We start from the raw sequence: 21,000 nt of genomic DNA, 5'->3' as shown, positions 1-21,000 counted from the left end.
GATTGAAAATGAAAAATGTTACAGACCGAAAGGGTTTAGGCTGAAGTTAAACACTTATTGCGCCTAACCCTATAAACAAATTCAAGTACAAAATAAACTTCCGAAAGTTATAAAAAGTCCTTTGCACAACATATTATAAATACACATTTTAAACAACATTATAAACAACATCATAAACAACATGAACGTAGTTCAATTTTATACACAGTACAGGCATGTGAAATATCCCTGTGTACATATAGACCTTTGCACTAATTATATATACAATATACACAAACAATTGTACTTCTATTATTATTTATATCTCATGTTTAATTTTTAATTAACATTAATCGTAGTATTAACTACAATGTTAATTCAAGAGTGACATATTTTTTCAAGACATTGGTCTTAAAGTGTTTTTTAAATGTGTGAATGGAACTGGAACATTTTAAGGAATCATCCAAGCTGTTCCACAGTTGAACTCCTCTAACAGAAACACATCTACTTTTTAAGCTTGTTCTTATTTTTGCTTTCTGAAAGAAAGCTGAACCTCTGAGGTCATAGGGATTCTCTCTGGGTTTAAATCTCACTTGTAAACATCCAGGCAGCATGTGGTTATGAGCTTTAAAAGACACAATAGTAGTATTGAGGTCAACAAGATCGTGCAGTTTTAATGTTTTTAATTTAATGAACAGAGCATTGGTATGGTCATGATAATTCGCATAAGTTACAATTCTAATCGCTTTCTTTTGAAGTAAAAATATAGAGTTGATGTTTGATTTGTAATTGTTTCCCCAGATTTCAACACAATAGTTAAGATATGGGAGTAAGAAAGAATTATATAACATGATAAGAGCCTTTTGATTCACAGAGTTTTTAATTTTATGTAACATAGCAATATTTTTTGCCATCTTTGTCTTAAGTATATTTATGTACAGTTTCCAATTTAATTTATCATCTATATATATTCCCAAAAATTTTATTGAATACACCCTTTCTATCTCCATATCATCAATTCTTATATGGCGCTGTATGTTATTTTTCCTATTTCCAAAAATTATATATTTAGTTTTATTTAGGTTGATTGATAATTTATTGGCATCAAACCATTGCTTTAGTATGTGGAGTTCAATCTCTACAGTCTCTAGGAGTTGGTCAAGGTCTTGCCCAGAACAGTACAGACTTGTATCATCAGCAAAAAGAATACAGTTGAGTTTTTTAAGTATTTTGGAAATATCATTAATATACAGTAAAAACAATTTTGGCCCCAGTACAGAACCTTGGGGTACTCCATGTGTTATGATCTTTTTGTCTGAATCTACATTGTTCATATGCACATACTGCTCTCTCCCACCAAGATAACTTTTCAACCAATCATGAGCAAGACCTCTGACACCATACCTATGCATTTTGTTTAAAAGTAATGTGTGATCGATGGTGCCAAAGGCCTTGCTCAGGTCAATAAAAACACAAACAGCAAACTCCCTCTTATCAATTGCAGTGGTTACCTCCTCAACTAATTCCATCACTGCCATGGAAGTGGACCTGTTAGATCGAAAACCGTATTGGTGTTCACTTAGCAAGTGATGCTTATCAATAAAACTGTCGAGTCTTGACACAAATAATTTTTCAAGGACTTTTGAAAATTGTGAGAGTAAAGAAATAGGCCTATAGTTTGTGAACTGATGCTTATCGCCACTTTTGAAGATGGGAATGACTTTTGCCATTTTCATTTTCTTTGGGAAGACACCTTTTATAAAAGAAATATTGCAAATATAAGTGAAAACCCGTGACGTCTTGCGTACACGTCATCATTACACGACGTTTCGAAGATGAAACTCCCGGGAAATTTAAAATGGTAATTTAGTAAACTAAAAAGGCCGTATTGGTATGTGTTGCAATGTTAATATTTCATCATTGATATATCAACTATCAGACTGCGTGGTGGGTAGTAGTGGGTTTCAGTAGGCCTTTAACTACTATTAGGTCTCCAATTTAAATCATGTGAGTTTTGCCCTAAAAGCAATCATGTATCCAAAGACTAAAAAGATGAATTTGTAAAAAAAATAACAACATTAACCAAACAAATGAATCTAACATTGAAAACCAGAAAATACGTGTATTGATCTAATTACTAATCACTTAGAATTGTTTATATACTGACACTACACTAGGTCTGTGTCATGTCTTGTTTTGCTTTTGTTGTGGTTGTCCTGTGCTTGAGGTTTATTATTGTTTCAGCGCTCCTTTCCTTGGTTATTTGTGGTTGCTCAAAGCGCCAATTGAACTCACCTGCCTCTGATTATTGATTGTGATACTCACCTGATTCTGATCGCTAATCAGAGAGCTTTATATGTGAGTGTAACCCTGCCTTCCTTGCGGTATTATTGTTCACCTTACGCCACTGCTTACGTCCATTTTAGTTTACACAATTGTTTTTTTAATATTAGCTTTACGCTACAAACTACGTTTTCATCCAATGCTAAGAGCTTTACGTTTTTGCTTCGGGCTTCACTTGTGCTTCCTAGAGCCAGGTTGTTTTGTAGTCTTGCCTTGTTTAATTATTCAAATAATAATTTTACCTGCATTGATAGTATCGAAATCTGGATCAATCACCCATACTCTACATTGACGCTTTTGCGGTTAGCTTCTTGTGTCGCCTTGCTTGGTGTGCACAGTGTGTTTAGCCATTCCTTTTCTTCTAGTCCTCCAGTGATAATGTTACGTGGAAAAAACATACTTTATTTTCTGCCATGGTGGTGAAGATTAGTATCTCAGAAGCTGGCTATGCACTGGAGATGGACGTCCCATTATTGCAGATTGCTCTCAAATTTGGCAAGACACGGAATTCATGCAACCCCTGCATGTGTGACAAGAAATCCCAAAATCTAATAGTTCATCCATTTTGAAGGAATTTTTCACCTGAGTACAATCTTTAGCATGTAAAAACTTAGGCAAAGCTGCTTTAAAGATCGGCAGGTAATCAGTTCATCGTCATTCAGTTAAAAAAGGGAAAAATTGGCCCCTGATCAGATTCCATGATTGAGATCATGACATCTCTAGTGTTATATACTAGCGCTGTGAAACGATTAACATATTCAATCGTGATTAATCACATGTTGTTCACAGTTATCTCTAAATTAATGGAGCTTAATCACAGAAATATATAATTTTTCGGCATTAATAAGTGTACCCGGGACGGATAATATTTATGTTTTTAATACCATGACTGGATAATTAATTTGCTTTAATGAAATGTTTTTAAACATCAAGCTTTTTGAAAACTGCTCAACACAAAAATATTGTAAACGTGCTTTTAAAGAGAATTAGAAAAACACTTTAAGTGGGTTGGTGTCTTGCCAGATTGTGTAATTTGTAGAAATACAGAATTTGTATTCCTGCTTTAGGAGCATTTGCATGCATTTCAAGCAGAGGAGCTACACTTGCATGTTTTTCATGCATTAATGACATAAAAGGTGGATTGTTACAATCATGCTTTAATGGTCAAAGATGTTAGGTGATATTTTATCGACCTGAATAAATATTTCTGATATTATGTACTTTACATGTTGTGCAAGTTAGTGGCATTCATATCTCTGCATGACAATTTTTTAACCTTCTGTACCTACTTATTAGTAACATTTTATATTCAGACTGTCGAACATTCTGTATTTGCGGACTATCAATCAGAACAGGTTATAAAAGAATATACCGTAGCGATGGTAATATTGTGTCGTGAACTGTAATTGCCTGGTGTGGGCTGCGGAGGGCAGTGACAGGCATGCCTGCAGTATTACACCTAGTCTCAGTGGTAGCGAAGAAGAAGACGGATTGTTCAAAGACAGTCTTCCTCTGTCATATTGCCGCTGCCATTTTAATTCAAGAGCGACCTGACAAAGAGGGCGGCACAAACAAAGTGTAAATGATAATTACAACAAGACAATACAACAGAACAACAGCAGTCATACCACAACAGGTCAAAAATTATTTCAAACGATTAAGTAAAAACTCCATTTAAAAGCAAGTGCATTTCCCAAGAGAACTGGTTTCTCGATCTTATAAAATGGACTTAAATTCCCCCAAAGTGATGAATTATGTTCTATTCTTCCGTTTAAAAAATATAACTGTGAGCCAGTTTCAATCAGCCCTTTTAACTGTACAAGATTTGAACGCACCCAATAATATATCATCAGAGGTGGGTAGAGTAGCCAGAAATTGTACTCAAAAGAGAGTACTGTTACTTTAGAGATTTATTACTCAAGTAAAAGTAAGGAGTTGTCACCCAAATATTTACTTGAGTAAAAGTAAAAATTATGTTGTGAAAAAACTACTCAAGTACTGAGTAACTGATGAGTAACTTGTTCCTTTAATGTTGACGGCAACAAATAATGCACAAACACATTTGAAGAGCAATGAACAAATTCAGAGCCAGAAATATCGCTTAAGCAACTAAAACAATCATATATCAGAATAAGTAATACTTTAATAATCCCCGAGGGGAACATTTTTATTTTAAAAATGTTATTATTAATATAGTATTATATTAAATAAATGATAAATGGGTTGTACTTGTATCAGGTACTCAAAGCGCTTTGACACTACTTCCACATTTACCCATTCACACACACATTCACACACTGATGGAGGGAGCTGCCATGCAAGGCGCTAACCAGCACCCATCAGGAGCAAAGGTGAAGTGTCTTGCTCAGGACACAACGGACGTGACGAGGTTGGTACTAGGTGGGATTGAACCAGCGTCCCTCGGGTTGCGCACGGCCACTCTCCCACTGCGCCACGCCGTCCCTAAAACATATTAAAACATATTAAGTAATAATACAATAAAATAAAAACAATTAAGGCAAATTGAGCCACAAAAACGTCACAACACCATAGGCTCAGTAGGCAGAGTTTTACAAAGGAAAATAACAACTTAGCCTTTACAAAAACCATAAAGTCTGATAGGTGTGGGCTGCACCTGGGAACACGTGCACTTCTGATTGCTGTTTTTATGCATGTCTGAGTGTGTGTGTCTGTCTGTCTATGAGCCTGCAGTGCGTTAATAAATTATACCCAAAGTACGTCCATTTGACAGTGATTCCTAGCAGGGAAGCTAACATCAGCCCGCGGTGACAGCCAAAATATCTACTAACGTTACTTACCGCGATGTGCTTCCTCAAATTTGACTCTAATTTCATGTAAGCTGAAATGTCTACTTCTTTGGGGAGACACATGTGACAACGCTTTACATAACTGTTTTTTTGGTTGTCTGAAGCGTGAACATCGATTTTATGTGAGGCCAGGGGTGTTTGCGTTCGTTGTTTTCGCTGCCATTGTTGTTGTTGTTTGCCGCTGAAACTTTTTGGGCAGTTAATCATGTGACCGCCTGGCTCTGTTTGATTGGTGAAACGGAGTCAAAAGTCACCAGTGACTGCATTTGATTGGTGAAACGGAGTGGAACGTCATCAGTGACCGCATTTGATTGGTGAAACGCAGGCATGCTATTGATCTTACTTTGAAGGTATGTCTGACAAACTAAAACAAAAAAAACGTGTATTAACTGATTGATAAAAATCATTAGCGAGTAGCGAGCTGAATTTAGATAAATGAAGCCGAGTAAAAGTAGCATTTCTTCTCTATAAAAATACTAATGTAAAAGTAAAAGTATGTTGCATTAAAACTACTCTTAGAAGTACAATTTATCCCAAAAGTTACTCAAGTAGATGTAACGTAGTGAATGTAGTGCGTTCCTACCCACCTTTGTATATCATCATTGGCATTAGCGGACATCGCAGCCAGTTAAGTGTGTACTACAAAGCGCCTCAGACACATGGCTTCAAAGCATGCAGGGCCAACTATCCTGTCCACAAATAACCTGCATATACCAACAGATATGTGTGCATAAGAAAAATGTCCATTAAAAGGTCATTACAACCACACCAAAATCATTATCAAGAAAAAAAAAGCAGAGTTTCCTAAGGCTTGCCACCCTAATGAGCTCAATATTTCGCCTCCCTCAGCGCCAGGAAGAAGGCTAATGTTGCAGAACACAAATGCTAATCTGCCAGCGAGGCAGACGTGTGAGTGAATTTGACTGATATTTACAGTTTTAATAGCATGGATTGAATTAATTCTCCTGGCTCAAGGTGTTGTGATTATTCTAAGCCGCCTGGCGCGAGGGGCTGTAATGGAGATGCTCCAGTGGTATTCTTACTTACTCACCTTCACCATGTTTTCTCCTTAGCACTTTCAATAATGTATGAATAGCTGTGATTCCATTTTGAATCACGTGTGACGCTAATCCCTAATCCGCTTCGGTAATAGTATTCATATTCCTGTCAGTATTCAATGTCAGCCGATGCCGGGTTTATTACAGGAGTCCATTGATTAAGTAGCGCCCAACTGTCAGTCCGAAGCACTTTGCCATCCGAGACTACGTTCACCTCTCATCAAAGTGAAGCCATTTGTTGGCCGTCAAGATCCACTTAAATGAATCGAGGTCTTGGCTTGAATTCGGCGAGCACATGGATGGAGCTGCATTCTCTTGTTTGTCTTCAACAATATCTACAAATGGATAGCCCTCCAAGTGGTTGAAGTTGCTTACGCGGATGCGTTCACACTGGTCATTCAGTTTAAAGGGGAACAGTATTACAATTTCAAAAGGGTTAAAAACAATCAAAATCAGTTCCCAGTGGCTTCTTTTATTTTTCGAAGTTTTTATTTTTCGAACTTTAAAGCTTTTTAAAAAAAGCTTTAAAGTTCTTGATTTTCGTTATTTGCGATGCGACTGTCCATTTCCCTGTGACGTCATACAGGGCTGCCAATACAAACAACATGGCGGTTACCACAGCAAGATATAGCGACATTAGCTCGGATTCAGACTCGGGTTTCAGCGGCTTAAGCGATTCAACAGATTACGTATGTATTGAAACAGATGGTCGGAGTATGGAGGCAGATAGCGTAAACGAAATTGAAGAAGAAACTAAAGCTATTGAGCGAATAGCTATTGACGCTATTCGGCCATAGCATGGGTGTGCCTAATGAAGTGGCCCATATCATGGCTGCCTTTTTAGCATCGCCGGTAAAATGTACGGACCAAACGATCAGGACTTTCGCATCTTGTGACACTGGAGCAACTTAAATACGTCGATTGGTAAGTGTTTGTTTCGCATTAAATGTGGGTATCTAGTTTCAAATGAACATACAGCTAGCGTAAATAGCATGTTAGCATAGATTAGCATAGCATGTTAGCATCGGTTAGCTGGCAGTCATGCTGCGACCAAATATGTCTGATTAGCACATAAGTCAACAACATCAACAAAACTCACCTTTGTGATTTTGTTGACTTAATCGTTGCAAATGCATCTGCAGGTTATCCATACATCTCTGTGCCATGTCTGTCTTAGCATCGCCGGTAAAATGTGCAGACACTCTGGCACATTCAATGGGGGTCTGGCGGCAGATTTCTTGCCAGTGGTGCAACTTGAATCCCTCCCTGTTAGTGTTGCTACACCCTCCGACAACACACCGACGAGGCATGATGTCTCCAAGGTTCCAAAAAATTGTCGAAAAAACGGAAAATAACAGAGCTGAGACCCGGTGTTTGTAATGTGAAAATGAAAATGGCGGGTGTATTACCTCGGTGACGTCACGTTCTGACGTCATCGCTACAAGACCGATAAACAGAAAGGCGTTTAATTCGCCAAAATTCACCCATTTAGAGTTCGGAAATCGGTTAAAAAAATACATTGTCTTTTTTCTGCAACATCAAGGTATATATTGACGCTTGCATAGGTTTGGTGATAATGTTCCTCTTTAAAGGAACTCTCTCTTTTCGCTTTTTTAAAGTCAAGTGTGAACGAAAAATGGTGTGCACTAAACACACCCGAGAAATTCTCAGCATTGGAGGTAAGACTGCTTGCAAGCAGTTCTTTTTCAAGATTTTTTGGGACCCTTAGCAAAGGTGGGACCTCAGCCCCCCCAATTTTTTTTTTTACATATTTAACACGGGCAGCACGGTGGTACAAGGGTAGGTACGTGTGTCTCACAATACAAAGGTCCGGGGTTCGATCCTGGGCTCGGGATCTTTCTGTGTGGAGTTTGCATGTTCTCCCCGTGACTGCGTGGGTTCCCTCCGGGTACTCCGGCTTCCTCCCACTTCCAAAGACATGCACCTGGGGATAGGTTGATTGGCAACACTAAATTGGCCCCTAGTGTGTGAATGTGAGTGTGAATGTTGTCTGTCTATCTGTGTTGGCCCTGCGATGAGGTGTGTCCAGGGTGTACACCGTCTTCCACCTAAATGCAGCTGAGATAGGCTGTAGCACCCCCCACGACCCCAAAAGGGACAAGCGGTAGGAAATGGATGGATGTAGCAAATAACACACTATTTTTTTCTGTCAACCTGTTACGCTTTTTACTCCAGGGTATAGCCCACAAAACAACTAAAATTGTCTTTTAATTCACATAAAGCTAAATATAATAAACGATTAATAATTCTGGTAGGAAGTACTCTGATCACTAAGCCGGCAAGGTAGGGAAAGGAAAAACAATGTCACTGGCGGGAGAGGCAGCCAGTGGCACAAAAAAGTACAAAATCCAACTAAGTAACAACAAAAAGTGACCTCAAGGAAAAACAGGAAGACTGAGCACAAATACAAAAACTTAAAAAAAAAAAAGGCTATTCAGTGATGTGACATGTTGGAACACAATGGAAAGATCCTGCGCCACCAGGTGTGTTTGATGACACTACATAGGGCAGTGATTTTCAACCAGTGTGCCGCGGCGTGAGAGATCGTCAGGTGTGCCGTGGGAAATTATGTAATATCTCCTAATTAACCATTGCCGGGTTACTGCTGTAACAAAGTGCGGCAGATAATGTAATACTCTTCTATTTCAGTAGGTGGCAGCAGAGGGCGGTAAACACCTGTAAAGACAATCGAGTTAGCGCTGCGTGATACGTAACAGTGTGGGATCGCAGCAAGAGGAGGCGAGCAGGTGACAGTGATGGAGACGTTTTTAAAAAGGGAAAATGTAAATGCTGGACAGGGTCCTAGACAAAATTCTGACCCAGATGAAGGCCACAGTATGAGTGGTCGACAAAATAAAAAAGACAAAACGGTGAGCTCGAGGCAATACAGCGAAAACTATCTTTCATTTGGATTTGCGACAGCACCGACTCCGCAGAGCTTGGTGTGTGGTGAGAAGCTATCCAATAGCGCCATGGTGCCAAGCAAGCTTAAACGCCATCTCCAAACGAAACACCCTTCCGTTCAAAACAAGCCGATGGATTATTTTGTGCGCTTACGTACAAACAATGAGAAACAGGCAACTTTTCTGAGAAAAACCACAAAGGTAAACGAGATAGCCCTCAAAGCTAGCGAGCCCTCAAAGCTAGCTACCTTGTTGCTGAACTCGTAGCTAAATCAAAAAAGTCCCACACTGTGGCAGAAACATTAATACTGCCAGCTTGTAAATCCATTGTAAATGAGATGCTCGTCTCTGACGCGGCCAAAGAGATCGCTAAAGTGCCTCTCTCAGATAACACAATTGCCAGACGTATTGATGACATGGCTGCGGACATCGAAACTGTTGTTTTGGAAAAGATGCGCATCTGTAAGAAATTTGCCTTGCTAATGGATGAGTCGACGGATATTAGTGGACATTGTCAGCTCTTTGCCAATGTGCGTTTTGTGGATGGAGAAGCCATTAAAGCAAGCTTCCTTTTTTGCAAGGCACTGCTAGAAAAATCAACAGGAGAGGAAATATTTCGGGTCACGTCGGAATATTTTGACAAAAGCGGGCTTTCGTGGGAAAACTGCACAGGTGTCTGCACTGATGGAGCCGCAGCCATGGTCGGGCGCGTCAAGTAGGTAGGTCAAGTAGGTAGGTCAAGTAGGTAGGTCAAGTAGGTAGGTCAAAGAAAGAAACCCGGATGTTATTGTTACGCACTGTTTTTTATACCGTGAAGCACTCGTTGCAAAGACCTTACCAGCAGATCTAGCTCCTGTGTTGGATGATGTGCGCATAGTGAACTTTCTGAAGACACGACCTTTGAAATGTCGCTTATTTGCGTCTTTGTGTGAGGAAATGGGAGCGGAACATAAAGTCTTATTGCTTCACACGGAGGGCATGCCCGTGTGTATGAGCTGCGAGAGGAACTTAAAGTATTTCTGACAAACGAGAGATCCGATTACTCAAAGCTACTTGCAAGTAATGAGTGGTGTGCAAAGCTGGCATACCTGGCTGATATATTTCATCATCTGAATGAACTGAACACACGGATGCAAGGCCGAAATGAAAATCTGCTTACAAGCACTGATAAAAATGAATGGATTCCGTTTAAAGGTGCAGCTCTGGCAACAACATGTGCAGCGTGGCAACCTTGAGATTTTTCCATTCAACGAGAAACTGCATGATGGCAACACTGCTGCAATGTGCAAAGTGATTGGCACACATTTGAAAACTCTTGAGGAAAAGTTGTTATTTTATTTCTCTTCAGCCTTCACAGAATGCCTTGACTGGGTCAGGGACCAATACAGCTCAGCATCCATTGCTGGTAAGGACAAGACTTTAAAGGAGCAAGAGGAACTCATTGAACTGAAACAAGATCAGGGTTTAAAGCTAAACTTTGTTGATCTTCCTTTGGACAGTTTTTGATATCTGTTGCCAAGGAGTTCCCTATTCTGACCAACAAAGCCAATTTGACTTTGCTCCCGTTTTCAACCACATGTCTATGTGAGCTGAGCTTCTCAAGCTTGACTGCGATAAAAACTAAAAACAGAGAGAGACTGAGAGCTATTGAGGAAGAGCTTCGTGTGTGTCTTTCTACCATTTCTGCCAGGATATCCATTTTGTGTTCATCGAAACAGGCCCAGGTCTCACACTAGGTGAGTATAAAATACATTTAGATACTATATTATAAAACTATATGTATTATATACTGTGTTAGAGTGTCATTTTGTGTCATTTTGGTTAGTGGTGTGCCGCAGGATTTTGTAAATGTAAAAAGTGTGCCGCGGCTCAAAAAAGGTTGAAAATCACTGACATAAGTTGAGGGTGATTACGAACAGCTGTGCTCAGTCACTCCCGCCTTCCCTTAGGAACCATGGCAACTAGAACACAGAAAAGAACAGCGGATAGATTACACCAGCAGGAGGCACCAAAAAATCAGACATGCAACACTAACCATTTCAATTCATCTGTTTCTATTATGTCTATCAATATATATACACTGTATCACATAAAGTTTTGATCAAGTGAAATAAGTTAAACAATGGTAGGTATAAAAACCACTAATCTATTTATTATTAACATTATGACAGACATATGTTGTATTTAAATTGGAAGTTAAGTTGTAATTTGTTTTTGGCGACACCAAGTGGTCACAATAATTAATTAAAGGCGTACTGAAACCCACTACTACCGACCACGCAGTCTGATAGATTATATATCATTGATTAAATATTAACATTTCAACACATGCCAATACGGCCGGTTTAGTTTACTAAATTGCAATTTTAAATTTCCCGCGGAGTTTCTTGTTGAAAACGTCACGGAATGATGACACGTGCGCGTGACGTCACGGACTGTCAGAAAATATTAGCGCACCACCATTTGCGGCTAAAAGTCGTCTCTTTTCATCGCGCAATTAAACCGTATTCTGGACATCTGTGTTGCTGAATCTTTTGCAATCGGTTCAATTTATAATGGAGACTATAAAGAACAATGCTGTTGGTGGAAAGCGGTGTATTGCAGCTGTCTTTAGCACCAAGACACAGCCGGTGTTTCTTTTTAACACAGAGCGGTCAAGCGAACATGTTTCTCTACGTCAACCAGAATGTTTTTGGATGGGAACATTGTGATATATATCTTACCGGAGACATCATTCGTCCTCCTGCAGTAGCTGTTTAAAATGCAGCTGTGAGCTTGGCTCCTCGGCTTCTCTCTGAGACACAGCGTGTTCACCGCAGCCATCCGACCTCGAGGTATGACTTTACAATGTCACTAAAACACTATTAAAACAACAAGCAGATAAGGGATCTTCCAGAAATATCCTAGTAAATGTGTCTAATTACATCTGAAACGCTCACACTGCTCACGCTCACACTTTTTATTTTATTTATTTATTTTTTTCTAGTCCTTCACTATCAATATCATCATCCACAAATCTTTCATCCTTGCTCAAATTAATGGGGAAATTGTTGTTTTCTCGGTCTGAATAGCTCTTGCCGCTGGAGGCTCCCATTATAAACAATGTGAGGACGTGAGGAGCCATCACCCTTGTGACGTCATCGTCTGCGACTTCCGGTAAAGGCAAGGCTTTTTTATCAGCACCAAAAGTTGCGAACTTTATCGTCTATGTTCTCTACTAAATCCTTTCAGCAAAAATATGGCAATATCGCGAAATGATCAAGTATGACACATAGAATGGAACTGCTATCCCCGTTTAAATAAGAAAATCTCATTTCAGTAGGCCTTTAAGACATGCTGCCGGAAGTTAAATGATGCGGACACATTTGTTACGTGACACTTTTGACACTTTCTGTCTTGGAGACTTTGTATGTGTAATATGCAGCTATAATTATTTGTAATTTTACTCTCGTTTACATTGACTAATGTGGTGTATTAAACTATCTGTATATATAACTTTTGTGCTGAGCTGTATTTCCCTATAACGTACCATGTTTACCTTGTGTAAATGACTTAACTAAAATACAAGTACAAACCAAAATGTTTGTGTTTTGGGAGGACATTTAGATGCTAACCGGCTATCCAGCTTTGTATAAGTAAATGCGCTTTGGGACTGCTTTTATCTGAGCTTCTATTGGACATTTTACATGCAAGCCAATACAACCAGATACTTTTTTTCTTGGGGGGCGGGTTGCTGATATCCGACGGATATCCGACAGATATCAATATTGGATCTGGACACCCGTATTTAAAAGTATATTTTTGAAACTTTTTGTGAAACCTAAGCAGCTAAATATAACAAAATATAAGTTTAACTTATGTATTCAACCAAGGAGATGGCAGTTTTGAGTTTTATCACATAATGTCACAAAAACTGCCCCAATGAAGTCCTTACTTTATGTGCAGCATACGACAAAAAAGTGTTTTTTTTTCATCCATAATCAAACAACTTCATATGCCCTTTTTAAAAAAATCTTAAATACCAATAAAACACTTTAATTTTTGTAGTTGCTGGCCTAATGCATTTGTTACGCACTATAATTCAAGAAAACTTATTCTAAAACCCAATTAGAATTATTGGATTTTAACCCGGCGTGAGACTGTAAACTCATTTTTATTTGACTCAGCAGTTTGCTATGTTTTGGATCACTTTTTTTTATTTCATTTCAGAACATATGTTTTGTTATGTTTCTTAACTATATGTTATGACTGTCTTTATGTTCTACTTATATTTTACTTATTTTCATGTGCAGTCCTTTTTTTTTACAACTTTGGTTGTTCTGAAGCGGGTGTACAACTAAAGCTGGTATGCATGGTAACTTATTACGTTATGTAGTGTTAACTTTTTTCGGTGAACCAAAGGAAAAACTGAAAAATGCAATTTCTGTAAGAAGAAAAACTGTGTGAGAATGCTGAAAAGCTGAAGCCGAAGGGAAATGTTAACATTTAGCTCACCACTCAGATGGCATTAGGTAACAAGAAATATGACTCAACAATTAGTATGCAACATGTAACAAAATATATGACAGTTAAAAAAATCCTACCATGCTAACATTAGCATGTCAACAGTGAGCGTGTCAAGTACTAAAAAAAATGACTGAAGTTTATACCTGAAAATATAACACCAAAAAACATGCTAATGTTGCTTACATTAGCAAGGCACATTTTGACTTTGGAATTTGGAAAAATGTGTAAATTCCAGCATTCACACAATAAATAAAAACATATATACGGTTCCTGGGCCACAGATTGAGTACCCCTGGGGTCTGTGAAAGAGCAACTATTGGACTTTAATATATAACAACTTAACCTTTAGTCTGGAGTGGAGCAAATGAAGCATCTCCCAGAGATTCTCAAATATTGGAAGTATTTGCAGACCTTTGCCTCTGTTGAGCCACAAACTTGAGAAAGCCACAGAGCATTGATCCGAGAAATCTGGGATTCCTGACACTGGCTGCAACCAGGAGTCAGAGTTCTAATCCTCAAAAGAGTTGACAAGCTGTAGTGTCGTCTTTTCCCGGAGCTTCTCTGCCTTTTATTTGAACAAGAGAAATGACCGGGAAGCTCCTCAGCTCAGTGTGTTAGCGTGCTTCCCTGCATCAACTGACCTCATAAACCCATTCTTATAATGGAAATCTGCCACTACTTATTTTTAAATACTTGGTCCTTGCCTGAACAATACGTTGGAAACACTTTTAGCAGTAAATAGGGCTTGGGACGGCCACAAATCTGACTGTGATTTTACTGTTCATTAACCCACTGTACTACCGCTGCGCTTATTTACTCAATTAACTTGCTCATTTAGCTTCTCTTGGCATCACGCTGGTTTATTTGCCTTTTTTTGAAACACCTAATCAACCGTGAGTAATGGGAAAGCTGTGTGAGAAAAAAGCCACGCTTACACCGCAGAATACAAGCAAATAAAGGCAGGTACATATTTGTTAATGACAAGGGGATCATTGCGCCGTTCTGCAAATTAACTTGACCTCTGGTATGCTTAAGAGTGCTTTATTATTATTATTATTATTATTATTATTATATACTATTATTAGCTTTATTGCTCATAAACTTGCAGCTTGAAACTGAGACACTCCGTAAATGAATTCAATATTTGTTGCGGCTTTGCGGCAACGAAGGGGAAGTTGAGCATTAGGAGTAGGCGGCCCGCGGCTAGGAGTTTCAAAGCTGGGGGACGCTGCAACTGATAATCGATGCCAAAAATGGCATAGGTCAGCCGCCTAATGAACACTCGGGTTATTACAAGGTACTTTGTTCCTTATGGTTGTGAACTATAGCTCAAAACCCTATCAGCCTTTGACCCTTGGCCGGTGCCATAGTGGGGAGAACTTGGCTGGCTGCAGTTAGCTTGCTACTGATGAGCCACAAGTGAGCATATATGGACAAAAAAGGCTACCTTGAGAAAATGTTAGGTTCAAATCTATGGCAAGTTGTTCTCCTGACAAGATAGGACTGTTTTGTCGTGAGAAGAGGCGAAATCTCTGCAGCAAACACCTGCTGCGCTCGTCGTTCAGTGGGTGGTGCTTCACTTGCGTGTTCAGATTACAGTTAAGGTGTAGTGATAACATAACATTTAGATTTTTACTGTGACTGATTTTGTAAATGAGATGACAGAAAACCTCAACAGAAATGAAAGACCGTCGGCAGGAAGTCGAAAGGACACTTTTTTCTTTGCAAACAGTCCATCCAACTTTAAAACATGTCAAGACACTTTCTCAAACCAATCACTTTTCTGGCTTCAAAATAAAAGTGCGATGCTATGCATCCGTTTTAACTACATTTACGAAATAAAAATGTTTTACATTACAATCATGTTTTGTCGATAGGGATGGGCCCCGGATCCGGTACTTTTTTGGCACCGACCAAAACCAGCTGGTACTACCGGACACCGGTTCACATAAGATATAGCGGTGCCATGTTTCGGTGCCTGGGTTGCGCATAACGTCACGTCTTTTTGAACTAGCACTTGTGAGTGTCGAGTACTTGCTAGCACTTGTGAGAAAAACAGGCAATTTCGAAGCCGACATGCTCTTAGTAAACTTGCAACCCATCAATGTTTCATGACGAAAACCCAACCATGCCAAATAGAAAAAACTCTAAAGTGTGACTCGTCTTTTCCAAATGTCATACCGATGCAGATTACGCTCCTTTGTTTTTAACTTAATTGCCCTAATTGTTCCATGGACTCGCATCACATATTTTCCAGATGGACAAAGAAAGGAGTACATGTACCCAGGTTTTTTTGCGCAATACTGAGAATATAGCACTGCATTGTTGTAGTTAAGTGTTTTTATGTTGAAGACATTTTCTAAACAATTGCAAACATGTTACTATACAAATAATTGGATATCGTTTTGATATATTTGATGATCGATCGATGGAAAAATAAATGTTACATTTAAACATTTCAAGATTTAATTATTACACAAATAAAAATGTTTTACTACATGAACAAACGCAAAAGTAACAAAAATTGGTACTGTTGCGTAACGGTGGATGAGTAAAAAAAAAAGATTCGGTCTCAGACTGGGCTCCTGGGGGGGTTGTCCAGACTAAGGCAGAGAAAACAAATTCAATAGCCATAAGCACACAAACATGTTACATTGTTACATAGAATCCACAAAACTTGCAACAGAGGGGAGGGAGTGGCGCTAAGGTGCCTGGCTGCTGCTATCTAAAGCACTGCTGAGCCGCCCATCACCCCTAAAGGATTCAAGCGGAGGTGAAGGCGTGGCGTGGGGTGGGGTTAGGGGTGTGTGTGTGCATATGCACAATGTCCAGGGTGTAGTGTTGTGTCTATAGGCCGAGATTTGCTCTGCAGGTCTTACAACGGAGTTCAACTCCCAGGTGTTGTTGAAGGAAGGAAGGAGGGAGGGAGGCTAGAGCGTCCATTACTGAGGTGTCCTCAAGGGATGTTTTCAGAACAGCCTTCTTCTGTTATGAGCAGCGTCCCAGGTGTTGTTGAAGGAAGGAGGCAGGGAGGCTAGAGCGTCCATTACAGAGGTGTCCTCAAGGGATGTTTTAGAACAGCCTTTTTCTGTTATGAGCAGCGTCAAGGCCATTTAAGGGAGTCGAAACGTAGATAAGGATTGTTGTTTTCTCAGGGAACAGACATTTTAATGGCTTGTCTGATCTAATTGTCCATGCTGCCTCTCAAGATTATCAATTTTTGCATTTCAGTAAGCCTCTCAGTGATGTGATCCAATTTACGATTCAGTTCAGAAATCGCCACAGTTTGTGTTCATTGCAACGGCTGCCTCTGGGCTCCTTGAACGGCTGCCATCATCTTCCAAATTTGACAAAAAAACACCAATCCGCAGATGCCCAGCGATAACCGTTCCAAATAGGTAGATGTCTTCCACGTCCTCGATGGAGAGCACTGAGAGGCACATGATTCTCCATTTCTCCCAGGAGTTTCGCACGTACCCCGCAGCAATTGTTCCATCAGGGCAGCAAGGCTCCCCAGAACATGTTTTCCTCGTCTAGAAGGTTTTTTTCAATTGATTCGAGAGTCCAGCTTATCAATTCTACATTAGGTGTTTAGATTTCGGAGGACAGCGCAGAGAAAGAGGCTCTTAAAAAGTATAGACAAGACAAGACAAAGAGAGCAAGCAGGGAGAGACAACGACCGCCTCCAAGTGCCAAGCCAGAAAAATGCATATAAATACTGTGTACGCTGCGCCAATCACTAAATATATCCAAACATTTAATAAAGTCAAATACAAATAAGGCAACAAAAGACGTATCCCACACTTCTCTTTTGTTAGGTAAATCTGTACAGCAAATATGGGCATCAACAATATGATTTGCCTGAGCAGCCCAACAGGATAAATTTAAGAAAAATAAATAAAAGTTATTTTTTCTTTTGGCTTGGGACATCCCGCGAGCCAGATTGTGGAGTCTGGTCCCGTGGGCCGTAATTTGGGAACCCCAGTACTAGGTCATCTTCGAGGTTATCATGTTGTAAATACCATGCAGTCCATTTTCCTCTGCTTCACAAATGTCTCAGTACCATGTTAGAATTCATTTTTCCACCCATGCAGACCACGACACTCTCACCACAATGCACTTGCTAGTAACTTATGAGTTTTCCTCGATGAACCACATTTAGTGTTTGCAATACCAATACAGCCCCAGACTGCTACCACCACTTACTCTGTACTCACTCACTTTGTACTCACTTCAAAGGTTATTTTGTCCTCTCCTTCTCAATTTTCTTGTCCTCTGTCCACAGGAAAGGGGAAGGATCGGCGTCATCTTCAACGTGGGAACGGACGACATCACCATCGAGGAGAGCGCGGTGATGGTGAGCGACGGCAAATACCACGTGGTGCGCTTCACGCGTAGCGGCGGCAACGCCACGCTTCAGGTGGACAACCAGCCCGTCATCGAGCGGTTCCCCTCAGGTAGGAATGTAGCCCCTCGTTGGGCAGCCTCTTATCAAGTAAAATGTGAAAGTTTAGCTTATTATTTTGTGGCAAACCTAGAGGAGAGAGGGGAAATGTGAGCTCGACAAAACGTTGCATGTGTTTCGGAGAAATCCTTCATAGACATGCTGGTGCTGCAAGATAAAAGCATATCGTTGCACATCCTGCTTGAGTCACTATGAGCGTTATTACTCTGTTTAGGCCTCACTTGTAAGGCTATTTTGAATGAGCTCACACTTAATTTCTCTCTCTCTCTCCAATGTGTTTGTACTACCTGTGTTCATGGTTGTTTAAAAGGAAGACATTGTGCGTTCCCGTCTCGTTAAGCTGTAAATGAGCCGAGCGGGCTGCAGGGGGGCGGTACCGTTGCTAATTGTGTCATTAAGAATCTAATGAGTCATTCACAAGGAGGAAGGGAAGGTCGCTTTGCATCGAAAGTTGCAAAGCGGTATTGTACACAAAGCGGCGACAAAGAGGTGTATGAAAGGTGTATATAGATAATTATTTAAGACACGTGTATGCAGTGTGAATCAAAGAAACAAGCATATCGTTCAAGCACAAAAACATTAGCTTCTCATTTGAAGGGTTCATATTATTATATGTTTATATGTTTTAAACTATTATTCTGATTTTTCTACATGCAGAACTCTTCACTGTGGTCTAAATAAGTGGTCCCCACCCACCGGTCCATGACGTATTTGCTACCGGTCCGCACATAGACATTAAATAATTTCAAACCGACCACATTTTCTCCTACTTAACTTTGCCAGTCCCACCAGATACACCAATAAGCTTGTTCATAGATGTATTATAAAACTCCTAATAGGAAGTCGCCATTTGCTATATTTGTTACATCTTCTTTACATGGGACAATGCACATTAATAAACATAAAATGTAAAGGTGCCAAATCGTAGCCAAAAGCTAGGTTCCATCTGCAGTATACGACAGGTTGATGACCTAAGATCAGGGCAGATCAGGAACAAAGTGACCATAGGAGTTAGGCACTTTGAGAAGTGCTAAATAGTTGCATATAAAGATTGTGCTGACGAAATAAAATACACATCTTCTTTGGCCGAGTAAGTTAAAGGCCTACTGAAATGAGATTTTCTTATTTAAACGGGGATAGCAGGTCCATTCTATGTGTCATACTTGATCATTTCGCGATATTGCCATATTTTTGCTGAAAGGATTTAGTAGAGAACATCCACGATAAAGTTCGCAACTGTCGGTGTTAAGAGAAAAGCCCTGCCTCTACCGGAAGTCGCAGACGATGACGTCGCAAGTGTGGGGGCTCCTCACATATTCACATTGTTTATAATGGGAGCCTCCAACAAAAAGTGCTATTCGGACAGAGAAAACGACAATTTCCCCATTAATTTGAGCGTGGATGAAAGATTCGTGTTTGAGGATATTGATAGCGACAAACTAGAAAAAAAAAAAAAACGAGTTAAAAAAAAAAACGCAAATGCATTGGGACGGATAAACACATTTACTAGGATAATTCTGGGAAATCCCTTATGTTTCTATTGTGTTGCTAGTGTTTTAGTGAGTTTAATATTACCTGATAGTCGGAAGGGTATGTCCACGGGTGTCTTGACGCGCAGTGTCTCAGTGGAGTCGACGGCAGCTTCATGGACGGCACAAGCTCAGCTTTTATCCGGTAAGAAGCGACTTTTTAACCACAAATTTCTCACTAAAACCTGCTGGTTGACATTTGGTCAGGATTCACGTTCGCTTGACCGCGCTCTGATCAATAGGAAATTTTCACTTCCGGGAACTTTAAACAAGGAATCACCGTGTGTTTGTGTGGCTAAAGGCTAAAGCTTCCCAACTTCATCTTTCTACTGTGACTTCTCCAATATTAATTGAACAAATTGCAAAAGATTCAGCAACACAGATCTCCAAAATACTGTGTAATTATGCCATTAAAGCAGACGACATTTAGCTGTGTGTGTGCGTAGCACTCATACTTCCTAAAAACGCGTGACGTCTTGCGTACACGTCATCATTACACGACGTTTTCAAGACGAAACTCCCGGGAAATTAAAAATTGTAATTTAGTAAACTAAAAAGGCCGTATTGGCATGTGTTGCAATGTTAATATTTCATCATTGATATATCAGACTGTGTGGTGGGTAGTAGTGGGTTTCAGTAGGCCTTTAAAGTATTGGTGTTACTGCACATCATCCTATTACATAATTAGTTAGCAATAACACATGTATTTATGTGTGGAAAATTTGACCAAAAAGCTAACATTAGTATATTTACGTATGAAATATTGCACAAAATATGAATCGTAACTTTTAGAATGGAAATAGTAATCCACAGATATATCTATTGGAGCTAATATCAAGTATTTATAGCTTTCTTACACTGTATATCCTTGCTATTGTCCTTGAGTATGATGTATCACCTATAACCCATCAGATACTAAAGCCGAAACTAAGCCTACTACTAGCAAAAAATTGCAAAAAACAAGTCTATCGAGAGCTTTTTTTGCAAAGGGAAAAGGCCAGGGGCACCCACTTATTGAATTTTTATGGTGAGTTTTTTCATGTATTAATTTTTCATGCACTTATTTGCTACATCTATCTGCCAAACGTGAAAGGGTGGTCCGTGAAAATAATGCTTACATTAAACCGGTCCCTGGTGCAAAAAATGTTGGGGACCCCTGGTCTAAAAAACATGTAAGGATGGGGCTTTGCATCAATTTTGTTTTACAGACCTCCTTTAGGCTGTTCTCTAGCTGTCTCTCCAAAATGCACATTTTTGTGTGCGATTTTATTTACGTGCCGAGGTCCTCGAGCGTCTTTACCCCATCAGAAATGTTGTAGTTTTAGCGCATCCATATCGAGTCTAAAAAGGGATATACGTTAGAAATGT

The 21,000-nt window shown here is 39.7% G+C and overlaps 1 protein-coding gene across 9 annotated transcripts in view; it reads left to right on the top strand.

The window, feature by feature from the left end:
• The window catches only part of LOC133560314 (neurexin-2-like), a 1,077,892-nt gene that overhangs the window by 995,764 nt on the left and 61,128 nt on the right, over positions 1 to 21,000 (top strand). For all 9 annotated transcript variants that reach the window (XM_061912740.1, XM_061912739.1, XM_061912738.1 and 6 more), the window contains one exon: positions 17,924 to 18,095. In XM_061912740.1, coding sequence (XP_061768724.1) covers positions 17,924 to 18,095 — 172 coding nt within the window. The remainder of the gene's footprint in view (positions 1 to 17,923; positions 18,096 to 21,000) is intronic.

This window comes from Nerophis ophidion, linkage group LG10 (assembly GCF_033978795.1).
Source record: "Nerophis ophidion isolate RoL-2023_Sa linkage group LG10, RoL_Noph_v1.0, whole genome shotgun sequence".
Taxonomy (NCBI): domain Eukaryota; kingdom Metazoa; phylum Chordata; class Actinopteri; order Syngnathiformes; family Syngnathidae; genus Nerophis; species Nerophis ophidion.
Note: the sequence above shows the minus strand (reverse complement) of the source record. Positions and strands in the feature narration are given on the sequence as shown.